Genomic DNA, 16,187 nt, shown 5'->3' on the forward strand with positions numbered 1-16,187 from the left:
AAGTGACCAACAGTAGCAGTGGAGAAAGTTCAGACACAGAACACAAATGAGCCTCTACTTCCAGAGCAGATTGTGTCGACTGAAGACCCGTAGAGGAACACAAATACTTATGGGTGGAGCTATCAAAGCAATTCTTATCTCAGCGACTCTGAGAGGGGATCAAGCGGCGGGTCTCCGGCTCATTTCCCGTTATAGCCCAGAATGGCTCCCGTTTCATTTTCTCCATCCTAAAAGAGCCTTTGTGCAGTAAAACCAGGGTCTTTATAGCCTCTAAACATCAGGACTCCTGCACTAATTTAACGAGGGTCATTGTGAGGTTACATGGAAGAAACAAGTGGAGAACAGATCCTAGACAGTGTCACGCTGCACCAGCGCTTTGAGTTTGCATGGGGCCTGCGTTGCACAGGGGTCCTGGGACAATAGACCCTATTCATGTAGACCTGAGGAGATGGAGTCTGTCCTCTGTGCATCTTAAATGGGTTTGAGCGCATCATGTGTGGCGATGTAGCTGACTGCTCGCTTTCAAAATGGCAGAGTGACCAAATATGTGCGGAATCTAAACCATTCACGCTCCGAAGTTAGAGCGAGAGCAGCAGGCCTGCAAATGATACACTGCTCTCAACCCACACGTTTCTCATTTCAGCACTATTTCAACATAACAACCCCTTTGTTTTCCTGCTCTTCAACCACACATTATGGAGCTTCGTGGGTTCCAAACCATCAAACACGTCTACGCTGCAAACAAGCAACGACAATCAGAGTTGCTTACACTTTGTATTGGGCATATCTTGGGTTTGCGATTCAAACCAACCCCAAATCCCAAGACCTTCAGCATGCAACCCCACCCCACCTGCACCGTTTGTGCTACGGATATGAACACATGTGTGGGGCTTGTTGAAGAGAGGAGTGATATTACTATAATGTCAAACTATATAAAAATTAGAGGTCGACTAATTTTGCCGATTAATCGGCACCGATAGCTGATTGCTTATTGTTAGTATGTTCATTTCAACATTAAATTGAGTTTGAATTTGTATCTGTTAACCTTGGTTAATGCACTATGAACTAACATGAATGGTCAAGGTACAATTGTATTGCTCATATTAATACATGCTGTAAAAATGTATGCTTATAGTTCATGTGAGATAATACATCCTTGTAGTGCTGGGCGGTATACCGGTTCATACCGAATACCGGTATTTATTTATTTTATGATATGAATTTTAAATGATACCGCAATAACGGTATATGTCGCTTAAACAACGTTCGGAACGCGGCGCAGCGCGTCATTGTTTGAGAGGGAACCCATTTCATTGATGCGCTGTATTAAGAGCAGTCAGAGCACAGTTGAGATCGCATTACAGCACAGCCTATGGCTGAATCCTATACTCTCATTCACTATTCCCTACGTTATCACTTTATTTGAAGGAGTGAATGAAAACGTGCGTGAAGTCTGACAGCGTTGTGTATACATCGGCTGTACACTCGTTATTGTGGTGCAATGGGATAGAATGAGTGCACTCAACGTCCACTAGGGTTTAGGAAACCACTACAAAGCGCTGATTACAGTGGAGAATTCAAAATACACGCGGTGCGCGAGAGAGAGCGGTTTCTGCGCGAAGTGCCGTGATAACAACGCTCACCACATGGATCATACAGCACTGATATAGACTGGAGCGAGCGCGTTTACATTTGTTATATTTCATAAACTCTAGTGCTCTAGACATGAACCAGAAGTGCTTTATTCTTTCTGTGTTAAACTGTGTGTCATTCGTTCAGAGAGTGCTCTAATGTATTGCAAATATCCGCGTTTCTCCTCGTTTGGGCAGTTTGTTGTTATATAGGGTTAGATTTTTAAAATGCTTAAGGTGCCCACAACTCAACTTTTAATATTCAGGTGTCTGTAAGTATGACTCTGAGTGTGTTGCAGGTCTGTGTTTTATTGGTTGTTTTCTCCCCACAGCATCATTTTGTGGGGCTTTGTGAACCTGTATTAACTCTAGTGTGGAATTTTTCTACAATATTCACTCCTCATGACAGTAAAACAGGGCATTCTAGTGGATCTACTGCAGTATTTACTCTCTCAATCAGTAGAAAATGTGATTAACACCTTGTCATGCATAGGGGAAAAAATACTGTCATATACCGTGAAACCGATATAATTTAGAAAAATACCGTGATATACATTTTTGGTCATACCGCCCAGCACTACATCCTTGTTGCATAGGGACTTGCATAGTGTTACCTATGAAATGTACATGCATGTTTCTAGGTTATAGCTAAAGAAACACATTTGACCTGTAATATTTTAATGGTTAAATTAAAAGAATTTGTTCATTTGAATGTTTTTAATTTAGTACATTTTCATGGATCAGTACTGGTTTTTTTATTTCTTTTTATAAAGTTCAGCACTGTTTTACTTATGTTTTTTTATCCAGTATCCATTTTAAAAACTATCGGTCGATTAATCTGTTATGCGGTCCAACCTAGTTATCGGTAAAATCCACTCTCGGTCGACCTCTAATAAAAAGTATTTTAGGTTGAGCTGCCTGGCCACTTAGGAGTGTTGTTTTCAATGCTTTTTTTAGGGAACCCATAACATTTGAACATCTCCAGGGCCCTATGATTTCCACAATGCAGAAAATGCGGAAGGAACTCATTGTGGAAATCATAACAAAAATTCTGATATTCCGTGTTAATTCCGTGAAAGTCTGTTTTAACTTTCATGGATTTATGATTTAATACAGTTTTTTTTTTTTAAATGAATAAACTATTAAAGTGTCAGGTTTTATGAATTAGACATGCTTTTAGATTATAAAAATGAAGTTAACCATTAAAGCCTGGAACACACCAAGCTGACCGTCGGCCGATCTGGCAGTTTTCGCGCGTGTTCAACTTTTAATACATTATTGTTAAACTGTTTCATGATTTTAATTAATTAGACATGCTTTTGGATTACAAAAATGTAATTGACCGTTAAAGTCGGCTTGGTGAACGTGTTTTTCCATTCCACTGTGCAACTTCCAATATTTTTCAATGTAAACGGGCTAGACTGACGTCTTTTTTAGCCTGGTCGTTGACACCTCAGAGCTAATCTAGGTCTCTAGAAATAGTGACTAAAAGATATGATGATCTGAATCAAGTGTGTTAAAAAAGGTGAGACATACAAATAGGGTTGGGTACCAAATTCTGTACTTTTAAGGGCACCGACTGAATTACGTCGGTACTACCGAGTACCGATTCACATTAAATCAATCAGTGCCAAATTTCTGTACCTGAGAACACATCTGGTGATATAGAGTAGTGTCTATGAATATTAAACCGCAAAAGACTATTTAAATACGAATCCATATGACGACACGAATGCCAAACTTCATCTCCAAAGCCGCTCTGAGTCACTTCATCAGATTTTTTCAGTTTTATTTGTGAGAAAAACTACAGTCATGTCATAAACACACAGAAACTCAAAAAGGTCTTCACGTCAACCCTTCAAAATAAAAGTTTAGCTAACTTGACAAATACATCACTGTTGTACAGCAGAATTTAGATACGCCTCAATGTAATAATAATACTAATGTAATAATAATAAATTATCAAAACTTTTTTTTTTTTTAAGTAATAAATCACGATTTTTCTCCCATGTTTTAATTTGAACAGTATAAAGCTCAGTTGTGCAGCTTTGTTTGACAAATAAGTTTCATTCAATTAAAAGATCAATTAAATTAATAGTCTTTGTCTTCATTTGATTACCAGAAAATACACAACTAATAATTTGTGGGAAATCTTTTCATAGAAATGAAATTAAAAAAATATATTAAAATGGTTGTTTTTATGAATTGAACTGGTAAATATTACAGTAAACAAACAATCACAGACAGAGGCAGCTCTGGCATAATGTCAATAACGCCTCTATAAATGACTTGCAGTTTCTGCACAGTTATTGAGGTAAACATCCCTAAAGTACCGAAAAAACGTACCGTTAAAAATGTGAACCCTACATAGAAAATGTGCACTGTAAACCAATGACTTATTATGTTCCATGATGCAGGAAACTCACTGGGTTTTGGAACAAAACAACTCTTTCCTAAAGTAAACCTCGTAGCGTGTCTCACTTGACAGAGAGATTCCAGCATTAACATTCAGGTCAGACATGATGGTCCAGTGAGGCGTACCTGATCCAGGAGTGAGCAGAGGTCCTTCCAGCTCCAGCGCCTCCTCCTCCGCCTCCTCCAGCTTTTTCTTCTTCTTCTTGGGGTCGCGGGGTTTGCGCAGTAAGGACAGCTCCTCAGGATGCCGGATGTCTGCAGAAGAGGCACTCATTGTAATTAAAAGTGTACTCATCACAAAACCTCACCCAAGACACAAAGAAGCCTCAGACTCTGAGGGCCATTTCAACAGGATAGAGACAAGAGACAGTGGTGGAGGCTTAGGAACACACTGAACAATAATAACGTTTGATTTAAACATTTTTAAAACAAGCCTGAATTCATCAAATAGTGTAGCCAGTAGCCAATAAATCACCCTCCAGTGTACACGTGATGTCATGCTTCATCTTTCATATGTGCGAGTCGGCTGTAATTAAACGCATGCTTTTAATAGCGGGTTAATTAACCCAAGCTGATCTCACATTGTGCCCAAGGAGAACAAAAACCAGTGTGTCCAACACGTTCAATGAAATCCATATTTCACAAAATCCATTTTGTCTTTTTTAATGGTCAAAAGAAAAGGAATGTCTGATGAATTGATCATTAAAACATTTTTAAAATTATTAAACGTACAATAATGGTTTTATTTTCTGTTTTTGTTTTAAAGTGTTTCATTAAATGTTAATAATTTAAAAAAGCATGTCTAAAGAATTCATACAATTTAATTGATTTTTACAATAATAAGGATAACTTTTTCAGAAATTCGGTGTTGTTGTTTTTTTCTGGATTTATGATTTAATACACGTTATATTATCAAAAATGGTGGTAATAAAATGAAGGCATTAACATATTAATTAATCTTTATTTTTTATTAAATCAATTTAAATTCACATAAAATGCTGCAAAACATATAAAAACTTGAAAATAGTTTAAATTGTATTATCATTATTAGAGACACAGAAAATGCAGCACTCATATTTAAATAGCAGTCTTTTTGTGTTTTAATTAGGGCTGTCAAAATGTACGTGTTAAAAAAATTATTATTAACGTCAAATTATTATTAACGTCACTAATTGTATTAACGCGCGATTAACGCAGCGCATATTTTCTGTTTGATCCGTGGCTCTGCCCGTAGTTGGAGAAATTGAGAGCAGCCATAGACGTAAAGGATGCAGCAGCAAACAGAAATGGGGAAAGAAAAGGGCTAACATTAACATTAGCAAGTGCCGTTATATAGCCTACAAAAGCTACCATTTTTTCTGTTTAACTTTTATTAGACTCCAGGTCGAAATAAAAGAAAAGGGCGTTTTTAGACTGAGCACGTTTGCTGCAGTCCGAGTGCGATGCGTGAATACACTGCAAGCTCACTCTCGCTCATATCCGAAGTCAATCATTAACACCATCACCACTTACAGTTAGGGCTGGGTATTGACACACATTTCACAATTCGATGCGATTTCGAATCACAAGCTTTCGATTCGATTCGATTTCGATTATTTTAGATGTATATCAGGTACAATACATGGCCAATTTTCTCAAGGAAAACAAATCTCTGAACTAATGTTGTAAACTATGGGAGTCAGTTGGTACTACATTAGCCTACTAATAGTGAAGGTAAAAATGAACTGATTTGTATACAAACACTTAAATTACACTAAACAATTTTAGTTTTTTATAATAATAAAGTTATAATATTAACTTTACAATTATATAATCATATTTCTACTCCAGTTAGTTTTTTAAAAATATATACATTTGGCTGTCATAAAAACTTGCCAGATTTATTCATAGGCTACATGCATTAAATGTTGAAGAACATTAAAAATGACAATCAATATCCTATGTAATGGTGCATATAATTATCAAAATGCTCCTCTCTAGAGTTAATTTTTCTAGCTGACTAAAGCTGACAAATGAGTCTATGGACACTGGATATGGTTTTTCTGAGGTAAATGTGACGTTACATGACATTGTTTACAAGCTGTACTGACGTCTTTCTGCGGTTAAAACAATTAAGCTATTCTATGTGACATGATACGGATTTCGGTAAGTTGTCCTGTATCTTTTAACGAGAACAACCAAACTCAGGTAGTCTCGGGTTTGGTACCCTGGTGCGCTCCCGGGTCCGCATGACAGCTTTCACATTATCACATTTTAATACGAACCATGCCCCGTTCTGAACAAAATTGCCAGTGTAAAAACGGCCTTTATTTCTATTTTTAAAATGAGAGAAATCCCTGCTTGTTCTGAATTTTTAAGCTTAGGCTTAAAAGACATGAGTGAGTTCTTTGAAAAACATCTATGACCTTTGATACAGGTCTAGTCTTCATGCTCTGTTGAGTATGGTTTCACTAATAATAAACATACATTTGCATAAAGCATGCAAATTTGTCCATACCCATGTTGATTAGAGTATTAAAAACTTGAAACGTATGCATTTAAGGTACATTTTGAACTGATAAAAATGTGTGATTAATCGCGAGTTAACTCATGGCAATCATGTGATTAATCGCGATTAAATATTTTAATCGATTGGCAGCCCTAGTTGTAATATTCACAGACACCGTTTTGTGATGTGATTAAGGCCGTTTTCACACCTACCTTGTTTGGTCCAGATTTTCTGACTTTTCAGTTTGGTCCGAATCAAAATTACAGGTGTGAAACCTCCTCTGGACCACGGTCCGGACCAAACAGACGAAATTTGGTCTGACGAAAAGAGGTCCGGATCAAACTGAACAAAGGTTTGGTTCGTTTCTAGTGTGAAAGCATTTTCTGTACGGTTCAGACTTTCAGACCATTTGCAGGAAGTTCCTGCTTGTGTTTAAATATTATAATGTTATTTTTAAACTTCATTTAGGCTACATTGATTATGAAAAGTGAAAAGATGCGCAATATGTCAGAAGACAGGTCAGAAATTATTTTGAACGAAATTTTGCATGATTTTGCTTAGAAAGCCTTTCTTTAATGTGAATTTCGTTTCATATAAATTGTATCTTAATTTTAATCAATGTTTCATCAGATAATTGCCTGGATTTAATAAATAAGAAGCAAATACTGTGAGAGGGTGGTAATATAAAAACAAAGAAAGAGTTTGTGGTTTGCCTTATTTACTAAGTGGTTTAAAATGTGTTAATGTTTATGACTCTCCCTAAAATCAGATGTATAACTAGCAATAGTTCAAAGTAGCACGTGCAGTTATAGTCTATAGCAGACAAAAATCGCGGGAGCGATCACATGCTTTACACATGAACTGGAGCGCGTCTCAAATAAACTGAAACTCAGCAGCGACTCGTCTCACAAACATGACAAATATGTGTATATAAAGCTTGAAATGTCCACTTTTAAACGTAACGGATAAAAAATAGTCAAGCAATGCGCACTGTTCAATAGTGGCAACGATATGTGTCCGTTCATTCACTCTTGTCAAAGACGCTGACGTCAGACGCACGTCTGTTTACAAACCAATCAATGTCCAGATGCCGCCCACAGAGATGATGACGAGTGGACGCAAGTGTGTCATGTAAAGATCTTTAGTCTGCTCGCATAATTGCAATGTGAAACCAAACCAAAACTAACCGCATGTATAAAATGTTTCAAAACATGAACTTCGGTTCGCACCTTGGTGCGGACTTTCAGGTGTGAAAACGCCCTACTTTTTATTTGTTCATCCAAAATTTGATACATTCGGTGACATTCCACATTATACAGTAAATTACATTTAATGACTGGATTAATTCCGCCCGTGTTTTCTGCATCAAATCATAGGCCCGACATCCGATGTCTAAGCAGACCAGCGAACTAAAGAAACCGTATGACTCCGATAAGTACAAGTATACATTTTGCTTCCAGAATAAAGCATCTTTTATCGATTGCCAGTGATTGGTGTTGATAGTTTTGGCATTAACTGGCTTTTTATTGAAATCCTTGCACTTTAGTTCTGCACTACGGCGGGACGACTCGCACTCTCTGGATTTTCCACAGTCCTGGAGGAAGCGAGTGTGACGGAGTGAGTGTGTGTTGGGGAGGGGATTCACGGCTTGGCAGGAATGGCTTGTTTAGTTGTGTTACTAAAGCAAAAGCATTCCAGAGGTTTTAAGAACTACCAGATGGTAGTTCTCTCTCTCTCCGCGTCTGCCCTTTTACAGCCATATGTGAGCGAACTGTAGCAGGTCAGTGGAGAGCTGGGAGTGAGAGAGCGCCTCCTCTGAAATACCAATCAACAAACAGAAGATCCTTCAGCAAACGCTCCCAAATCAAACAACCGTAACTCACATGAAGCTCGACGGGAACGCTCTTACCGAGAAACCACACATTTCTCACTTTATCTAGTGTTAGGTGAAGAAGCACTTGGAGAAACGCAGTGTGCTTGGAGGTAAATAACAAACACACTCCTATTCATTTTAATGCATCACATGAGAAAGCAACAGTAATGTGAGGAGAACACACCCACCAGAGAGAGAGAGAGAGAGAGAGAGAGAGAGAGAGAGAGAGAGAGAGAGAGAGAGAGAGAGAGAGAGAGAGAGAGAGAGAGAGAGAGAGAGAGAGAGAGAGAGAGAGAGAGAGAGAGAGAGAGAGAGAGAGAGTTATGAAGCCAATGTTGAACAATGATACGGCCTCTGAATGACCACACAGACTAATTCAAGAGCTACACGTCACATCACAGGTATTCACAACCATTTTACAAAGCCTACACTAAAAGTAGACGTGTATCTGGAATGGCATTTACAAATAATTGCAACAGCGAAAAATATTTTAATCTGCATTTACTTGATGCACATTGTGTATTTTCGTCCCACCCACTGCTTTGGTTAATCAACTATATAACTGTATCCCAATTTGCATATCCGTGGACGCTGCGGATAATCCACGGCTTGGACGGGCCAAGTAATAATTTTTTTTTAATTTTAATTAATTGCGGTTTGGTCGCGGGTGGATGAGAGATAAATGTGTTGAATTTAATCAAAGACACATAACTCATTTCACTGTAAAACGCAAATGAACGCATGTCGCCCTTTTTAATTTCCTTTTCAACATAAACATGTACATCTCTTCAGGGAAAACCAATAAAGGAAAACAAATCAAGAGTTGGGTGTGTGATTTGTAAGTGTGATTTGCTTGGGTTGAATGCATTTCATTTCTTGTGTGTGTGTGTGTTTTCGGGAAGTTGAAGTGACGGAAACAGTGACATTCCAGTTTAAGTCTGAGGGGAGTAAAGCCTGTGTTTAGGCTATTAAGGACTTTATTTTACTTTAAAAGGCACAATATGTAAGATTTCTGCATTAAAATCAATGACAATCAATGCCTATCAATGACATCATACCTGCGTTACCCTCAATTTCAGGTTTTATTTTGTAGAAGTCATAGAAATACCAAAGATGCTTTAATATATGATGTGTTTTATTAGACCGGCGAGCAAATGTTTGGATCATTCATGGACAGAAATGATGGTTCTCCAGCTCAACACAGTTAGTCTTATTGTTTAAATCTGGTGTTGTTGATTTACCGCCTGATATGATATAAATAAGCGTCTCATAGCAGGCGAGTGAACGCACAGAGTAGCATTATAACGTCACTTTAACACACTCAAATGTGTGTAATATGATAAAACAGCACTGCGTTACCACACACACACACACACACACACACACACACACACACACACGAGAGGAAGAAGTGGAAGTGCTCGTCTGATGGAATAAAAGCTCCGCCAAATCATGTCATCAAGACACGCCTTTGTTTTGAATACGCAACCTCTAGCGGCAAAAAATTACATATTTTATACAAAAAAAATTGTAAATGACTACTAGTATTTCCATGTTGACTAACAGCAGCATTATCGTTTAAACGACTAGCCAAATATTCTCGCTGTTGGTTCACTTAGCAGCGTGAAAAACTAAACTTTTATTCAAATTTTAAATGAATTATACTGTATATTGCCGAGAAAGTGGGCAGAGAGCACTCCCTTTATAATCACAATAAAGCCGTCACTCATCTTCGCTCATCACGGTCTCACAAAGTTTCTGTTTTGACCAATTCTGACTAGCTTAAAACACCTCTGATTGGCCATTACATTCAAGAGGTCAACAAACATGTCTGTGATTGGCTACATTGTTTAACACTGCAAAAAAAACACACTGTAAATAGAAACTTTTGATGCTGTCCAGAGCGCAAACACTAAAACTCACTGGAGCGGTTGCCAAATCTGTTTCGCCAATATGATTTCACCCCCATAGAAGCGGGCCAGCAGGGATCAGATTCACCTGTTGGGTTTTAGTGACGACTGCATAGCCAAATACCTTTCACACAGCACCAAAAACCTTTTCAACGCTGGGTTTTCTGGAAATCCACAATGGATTCTCCAAATGTCCATGTCCTAATCTGTGGAGGAATAATATCAGGCTCTCTCTCAGCACCGGCAATCTCTGGCCGCATGACCAACTGATTTCATCTAATAAAGAAGAAGCTCCCAATTTCTCAGGCAGACAGAGAGCGAGACAGACAGACAGAGAGAGAGACAGACAGCATATGTGAGCTGGAGTATCACCGGCTGTCTGCAGCTGCTGCCAGTTGGACCGCTGTAAACATCCCGTCTCTCTCAGGCTTCCTGAGGCTGCTCTGCACTCTCTACAAGACATACAGCGGACACAAAACTATCTGGACAATTAAACATATCTATGCCACTGTATCACATAACACAATGCAACGGGGACTCACCAATAAAGAGGCGATTATTAGAGTGTACATTACATTAGACTACAACATAGGCAATTTAATTGCATTTCAGCGAAAATTATGACGCCAAAAAAATGTAAAAGCCAACACACAAAAATAATCAAACCATTAACCTTTTGTTTTGAAATTGTAATATTTAAAACATGACAACCTGCCTCAATTTGACATCTAATACAGTTCCCAGTCATATCAACCTTCATTATATTGTCCAATTATTGACTGTGGTAGGGCTGAACAACAATGAAAACCAAAAAACTAAAATCAAAATGTGTTTTATGCATTTTTTAAGAGCTCTTAAAGAGCATCTGTTTGTAGGGCTGTACAAAAAATAATAATAATACATTAAAATACTACGATTACCATATTGTGATATTGTGAGTGATTTTGTCATATATTGTGCATTATTATAAACTAGGGCTGTCAAAAGATTAATCGCGATTAATCTCATCCAATATAAAAGTTTGTGTTTACATAATATGTGTGTGTGTACTGTGTATAATTATTATTTATATATAAAAACACACACAAGCATGTATATATTTAAGAAAAAAATATTATTTGATATATAAAACATTTATATTTATATATAATATAAATTATATAAATGTATATACATGCAAATATTTCTTAAATATATACATGAATGTGTGTGTATTTATATATACATAATAATTATACACAGTACACACACACACACATATTATGTAAACACAAACTTTTATTTTGGATGTGATTAATCGCGATTAATCTTTTGACAGCCCTAATATAAACATATTTCTGCTTTTTAGCCCTAAAAACACCCAAGAGACCCCACTAGACCTATTTAAGTATCCAAAAAGTGAAGTTTATATGAATAACTGAATAAATGTGTTTTCTTTGTATATTTCCCCCATTTCAAACCCCCAAAACATGTTGTTGCTTTAGAAATGCTATAGTGATGTAGTATTGAAGTAATAATAAACATGCTGTTTTGTGTGTGCGTGTGTACAGAGAGAGAAAGAGTTGTATAATCAGACCTGGTCCAAAGACTTTTCCTGCAGAGATTGAGAGCGACAGGACTGAACCTTTAACTGCTCATAAGGCCTTGCTTTCCATATATGGACACAACAAAAGTAACACTGCCGGTTTCATTGATAAGAATCGTTTATAAAACAAGATTTGCAGCAGTTCAAGGGCATGCTGGGTCTTAGTTATGCTAAGAAAGACCAATCATGGCAGCTCAGAGTGTTTAACAAATAATAAAGACCAAGAAATGTGGCCAAGTGCACCTTTATTGAACTCATTTATCAGATACCGGTGCTATGGCATTACCGCAGGACCCAAGACTCAAAATAACTGCAGGATTTCTCAAATGCTAGTGTCGTAATGCACAGTAGTAAATACTATAACATGGCTTCCAAACATTAGAAGTATATTTAATATCAGAATACCAATGTATGCTGTATTATGTAAAACATTTTAAGCGTGAAACTACTAAAATAGGATTAAAATAAGGTACATTTTCAAGCCAAATTGATCAATTCTCAAATTAATGATACATATTATGTATATGCACTGCAAAAAATGCTTTTCTTACTTAGTGTTTTTGTCTTTTCAGTCCAGATATCTAAAAAATCTTACATTAAGAAGCATTTACTATACAAGCAAAAGTTTTGTCTTGTTTTGGGGGAAAATAACTCAAAATTAAGTGAGTTTTTGCTTAAAATAAGAAAAATAATCTGCCAATGGGGTAAACAAAATAATCTTGTTTTCTGTTTGAATTAAGATTATTTTGCTTGTCTCATTGACAGATTATTTTGCTTATTTTAACCTGTTAACTGTCACCCCCCTTTTTGAAAATAAACATGAAAATGCACTATCCAAACTTAAATGGTTGCAATTCAAGAATGCTTTGGAATATAGACATAAGTTTGGTCTCATTTTAAAGAAGACAGTCAGCAGATTATGGCTCAAGTGAAAACACTTCAAAAAATGAAAGTATGAAAAAGTTATGAAAGTTTAAATTTACTGTAAATCAAATGTACTGTACTAAATATTTAATATTTTATGTAAAATATATATGTTACAAAATAATTTGTACTCTAAAAGTACTATCACATAAAAGCCAAATGTCTAACCAATTTGTGTTCCAAATTTGAAGTTGATACCACAAAAATTGAAGTTCCCATGAGATTTTGTTTAGGCGCTGTTCCACAAATAGCCACCGGGTGTCATTGAAATTCCATTGATTTTTTTTACGCACTCTCCTGTAACAAATGTATATATTTTTGTCCAAATATCACAAAACAGTGGGCAGATAGAACCATGAGACTCAGACCTTTCCGATGATATGTGTTTTGTCAAGATTAGAAAAGGTTTTTATTTTAAAGTTTTTAAAATAAATGTTGTAATATGAAACATAACGACGCCCACTAGGGGAGGAGCCGCTAGAAGACTTTAGAGTACCGTTTCCATGGGAACGCAAAATCCGATTTCAAAATGGTTTTCACAGGATGAATCTTGAGTTCGTAAGCTTTCGAATGATATATAGTTTGTCAACATTAGATCAGGATAAATATAGGATATAATTGTTTTAAATATGCAGTGGCAAATGGGCCCACCGGTGGGCCAGTGACAGTTAACAGGTTAAGCAAAAAATCCCAAAACAAGACAATTTTTATTTGGCTAGTAAATGCTTCTTGTTTTGAGAATTTTTAGATGTTTGGACCAGAAACAAGACAAAAATACTAAGTAAGAAAAGCATTTTTTGCAGTGTGAATATTATGTTTTTACCCCCCAGAAATGCTGTTCATGTTTTACTGTCTTTAAATCTATTAATGTCATTGATATATGGCTTTATATCAGTAACCCTGCCTCCAACAGCAGAGCATGCGACTGCTTGAAATGTTTATTGTTGCATAATGCATTACACAATATAGTAAATAGTTTTCAGACCTGTTGATCATTTGTTATCTTTCCCCAAAACAGGGATTAAAATGGTTACAATATCGCAATTTCTCTTGGTTCAATTTGCTTTCACAAGGATCAAAATGTGTTAATGTGCGAGTTCCTGTCCTCTCATTGGTCAGAGCGTTCATGTTTCCTGGGATGCATCCGTCAGGATGAACAGACAACAGCTCTGCAGGATTATTGTGGCCTTCTTTGTATCTTTTGTATCTATATTACTTTATAATTATTATGAGCAATAATCAAGGCTTCATCTGTATTTTCATGCGTTTTGGACAGTTTTTGCTCCAGGTTAAGCCATGATTCATTCTGAGAGGCATTAGCAAAACACACACTGCTGCTTTTCACATTAGGGCTGCCAAGCAATTCAACTTTTAACCTAATTTAGGGTGACCAAACGTCCTGTTTTCCCAGGACATGTCCTGTTTTCCAGTCCTGTCCTGGCCCTAATATAACAATTTTCTATCCATACAGAGGGGCATACTTGTGTATGCCTAATGTACTAATGCACTAATTACTAATGTATTGAAATTAATAAGGAATCTTTGAGTTAACGTCGAGTATCATTTGAGTATCTCATTGCCGGGCCGAGTGTCCTGGTTTTCGGTAATGAAAAGATGGTCACCCTATCGTTCATTACACGATGTGGCAATTAATAATCTAATCAAATCGCAAATAAATCACACATCAAATTTGGCTGAGAAATTACCCACAAGATACTTTAAAGTCATTATTGTGTTAAATGACAAGCCTCAAATAGACAAAAAGTAGCTTTAGAAAGAATTTAGCTTTACATACAATTCATTACACAAACTTTTAAGCCATGAGGGAAAGTAAATAATGACAGAATTTTTATTTTTAGCTGAAATATACCTTTAATGTTTTTTTTTATTATTATTATTAATATGGAAATGTGAATTTTTTATAATGAAATGACACTCAAGATAAGAAACTAAAACTGCCAGTAGGTGGCGGTAAATATCTAAATGAGTTGGCCCTGTCCCAAATGGCACCCTAAACCCTCACGGTCTTCCTCGTCATCAAACATCTGTATGAAATGTAAGATGACCTACGTAATAACGCATTATTATAAAACGGTTAGTTGCAGTCCTTGATTCTGATTGGTCAATAGCTGTGTTTTATTCATTGTTTAAAAATGTGGAAAAGGAGGATCGCTCAAATTGTTTTGTATGTTGAATGACCTATATAGCATTTAATTGATAATTCTTTTACCCGTTTTGTTAAAAAAGCGTTTGTATTAGTATTCGAACGTTCACTTTTTAAACAAGTACTTCCGCCCACGTTCGGCGTGACCTTTTCAACATACATTATGTAATGCCTGGCTCGTTGCAGACCAGCACAAAACGATCAATTGTGGTTAAAAAGTAGTGATGCACCGATCATGATTTTATATGGCCGATTCCGATATCGATTTTTTCAAGCAAACTGGCCGATTCCGATACTGATTTCCGATTTTTACACAATAAAAGAATGTAAGTATACATGAACAAGATGTTTATTTGGTATTTAACAGGCTAAATTGGCTTTTGGCCAATGAAAAGTCCGCAATCTGAAATCAACGGGAAATTGAATTGGGTTGAACTTGTGCAACGACTGCATATTCAACAATCCAAACAAAGATGTTACTTAAATCAGCATTTGTTTTTAAATTCAGTGTAAAGAAAAAAAGTCTAAATCAAATAATGTTTAGTGCAACGAAAAAAACAAAGATACAGCAGGTGCTTTTTAAATCAAATTAATGCCTGGCTCACACTACAGGAGTTTTAGGCCGATTTATGGCCGATTTTCCCCTCCCGAGATTCTGAGAAAAAATAGACACTGTGTGTGTCTATGTGCGCACGCGCGCTGTGTGTGAGAGAGAGAAAGCTGCAAACCATTGTTTCTTATAAGTAGACACATTTCATAATACATAGCCTACTATACTAGCACCAATTGTATTTTCATATTACAGCACAAATCTACACTGTAAAAGGTGACACTGTCGCTTTTGAACTAGGCAGGCAATATTATAACGGTAAACATTCTAGCACACTAGCCCTATTCGCACAGGTTTAGTAGGCTATTATCTGGGGACATCTGGTGATTTGTATTAATTGCAGAGAATGTCTGTGATCTTAATCCCGTCCGAATCGGCCATGTCTGTAATATGTAAAGTAAATATTCCCCCGCAAATGACCTACCATATTTCGCCAAACACAGAGGCCCTGTGATAATATTAGTCCCGTGCGAATCGGCATCTCTGTGATTTGGCCGGGTTTAGGCGGATCGTATGTCATTTTTGCAAGGTTTTTGTTTCCTGTGTGCATTTCTATCTTTATCTTTAACGAAGAATGGAGCTATGCT

The 16,187-nt window shown here is 36.7% G+C and overlaps 1 protein-coding gene across 4 annotated transcripts in view; it reads right to left on the reverse strand.

Annotated features, from left to right (window-relative positions):
* The window catches only part of fermt2 (FERM domain containing kindlin 2), a 100,456-nt gene that overhangs the window by 43,772 nt on the left and 40,497 nt on the right, over positions 1-16,187 (reverse strand). For all 4 annotated transcript variants that reach the window (XM_079833459.1, XM_079833458.1, XM_079833457.1 and 1 more), the window contains exon 4: positions 4,173-4,301. In XM_079833459.1, the coding sequence (XP_079689585.1) occupies positions 4,173-4,301 (129 nt within the window). The remainder of the gene's footprint in view (positions 1-4,172; positions 4,302-16,187) is intronic.

The sequence above is a fragment of the Gobio gobio genome (assembly GCF_949357685.1).
Source record: "Gobio gobio genome assembly, chromosome: 13".
Classification (NCBI taxonomy): domain Eukaryota; kingdom Metazoa; phylum Chordata; class Actinopteri; order Cypriniformes; family Gobionidae; genus Gobio; species Gobio gobio.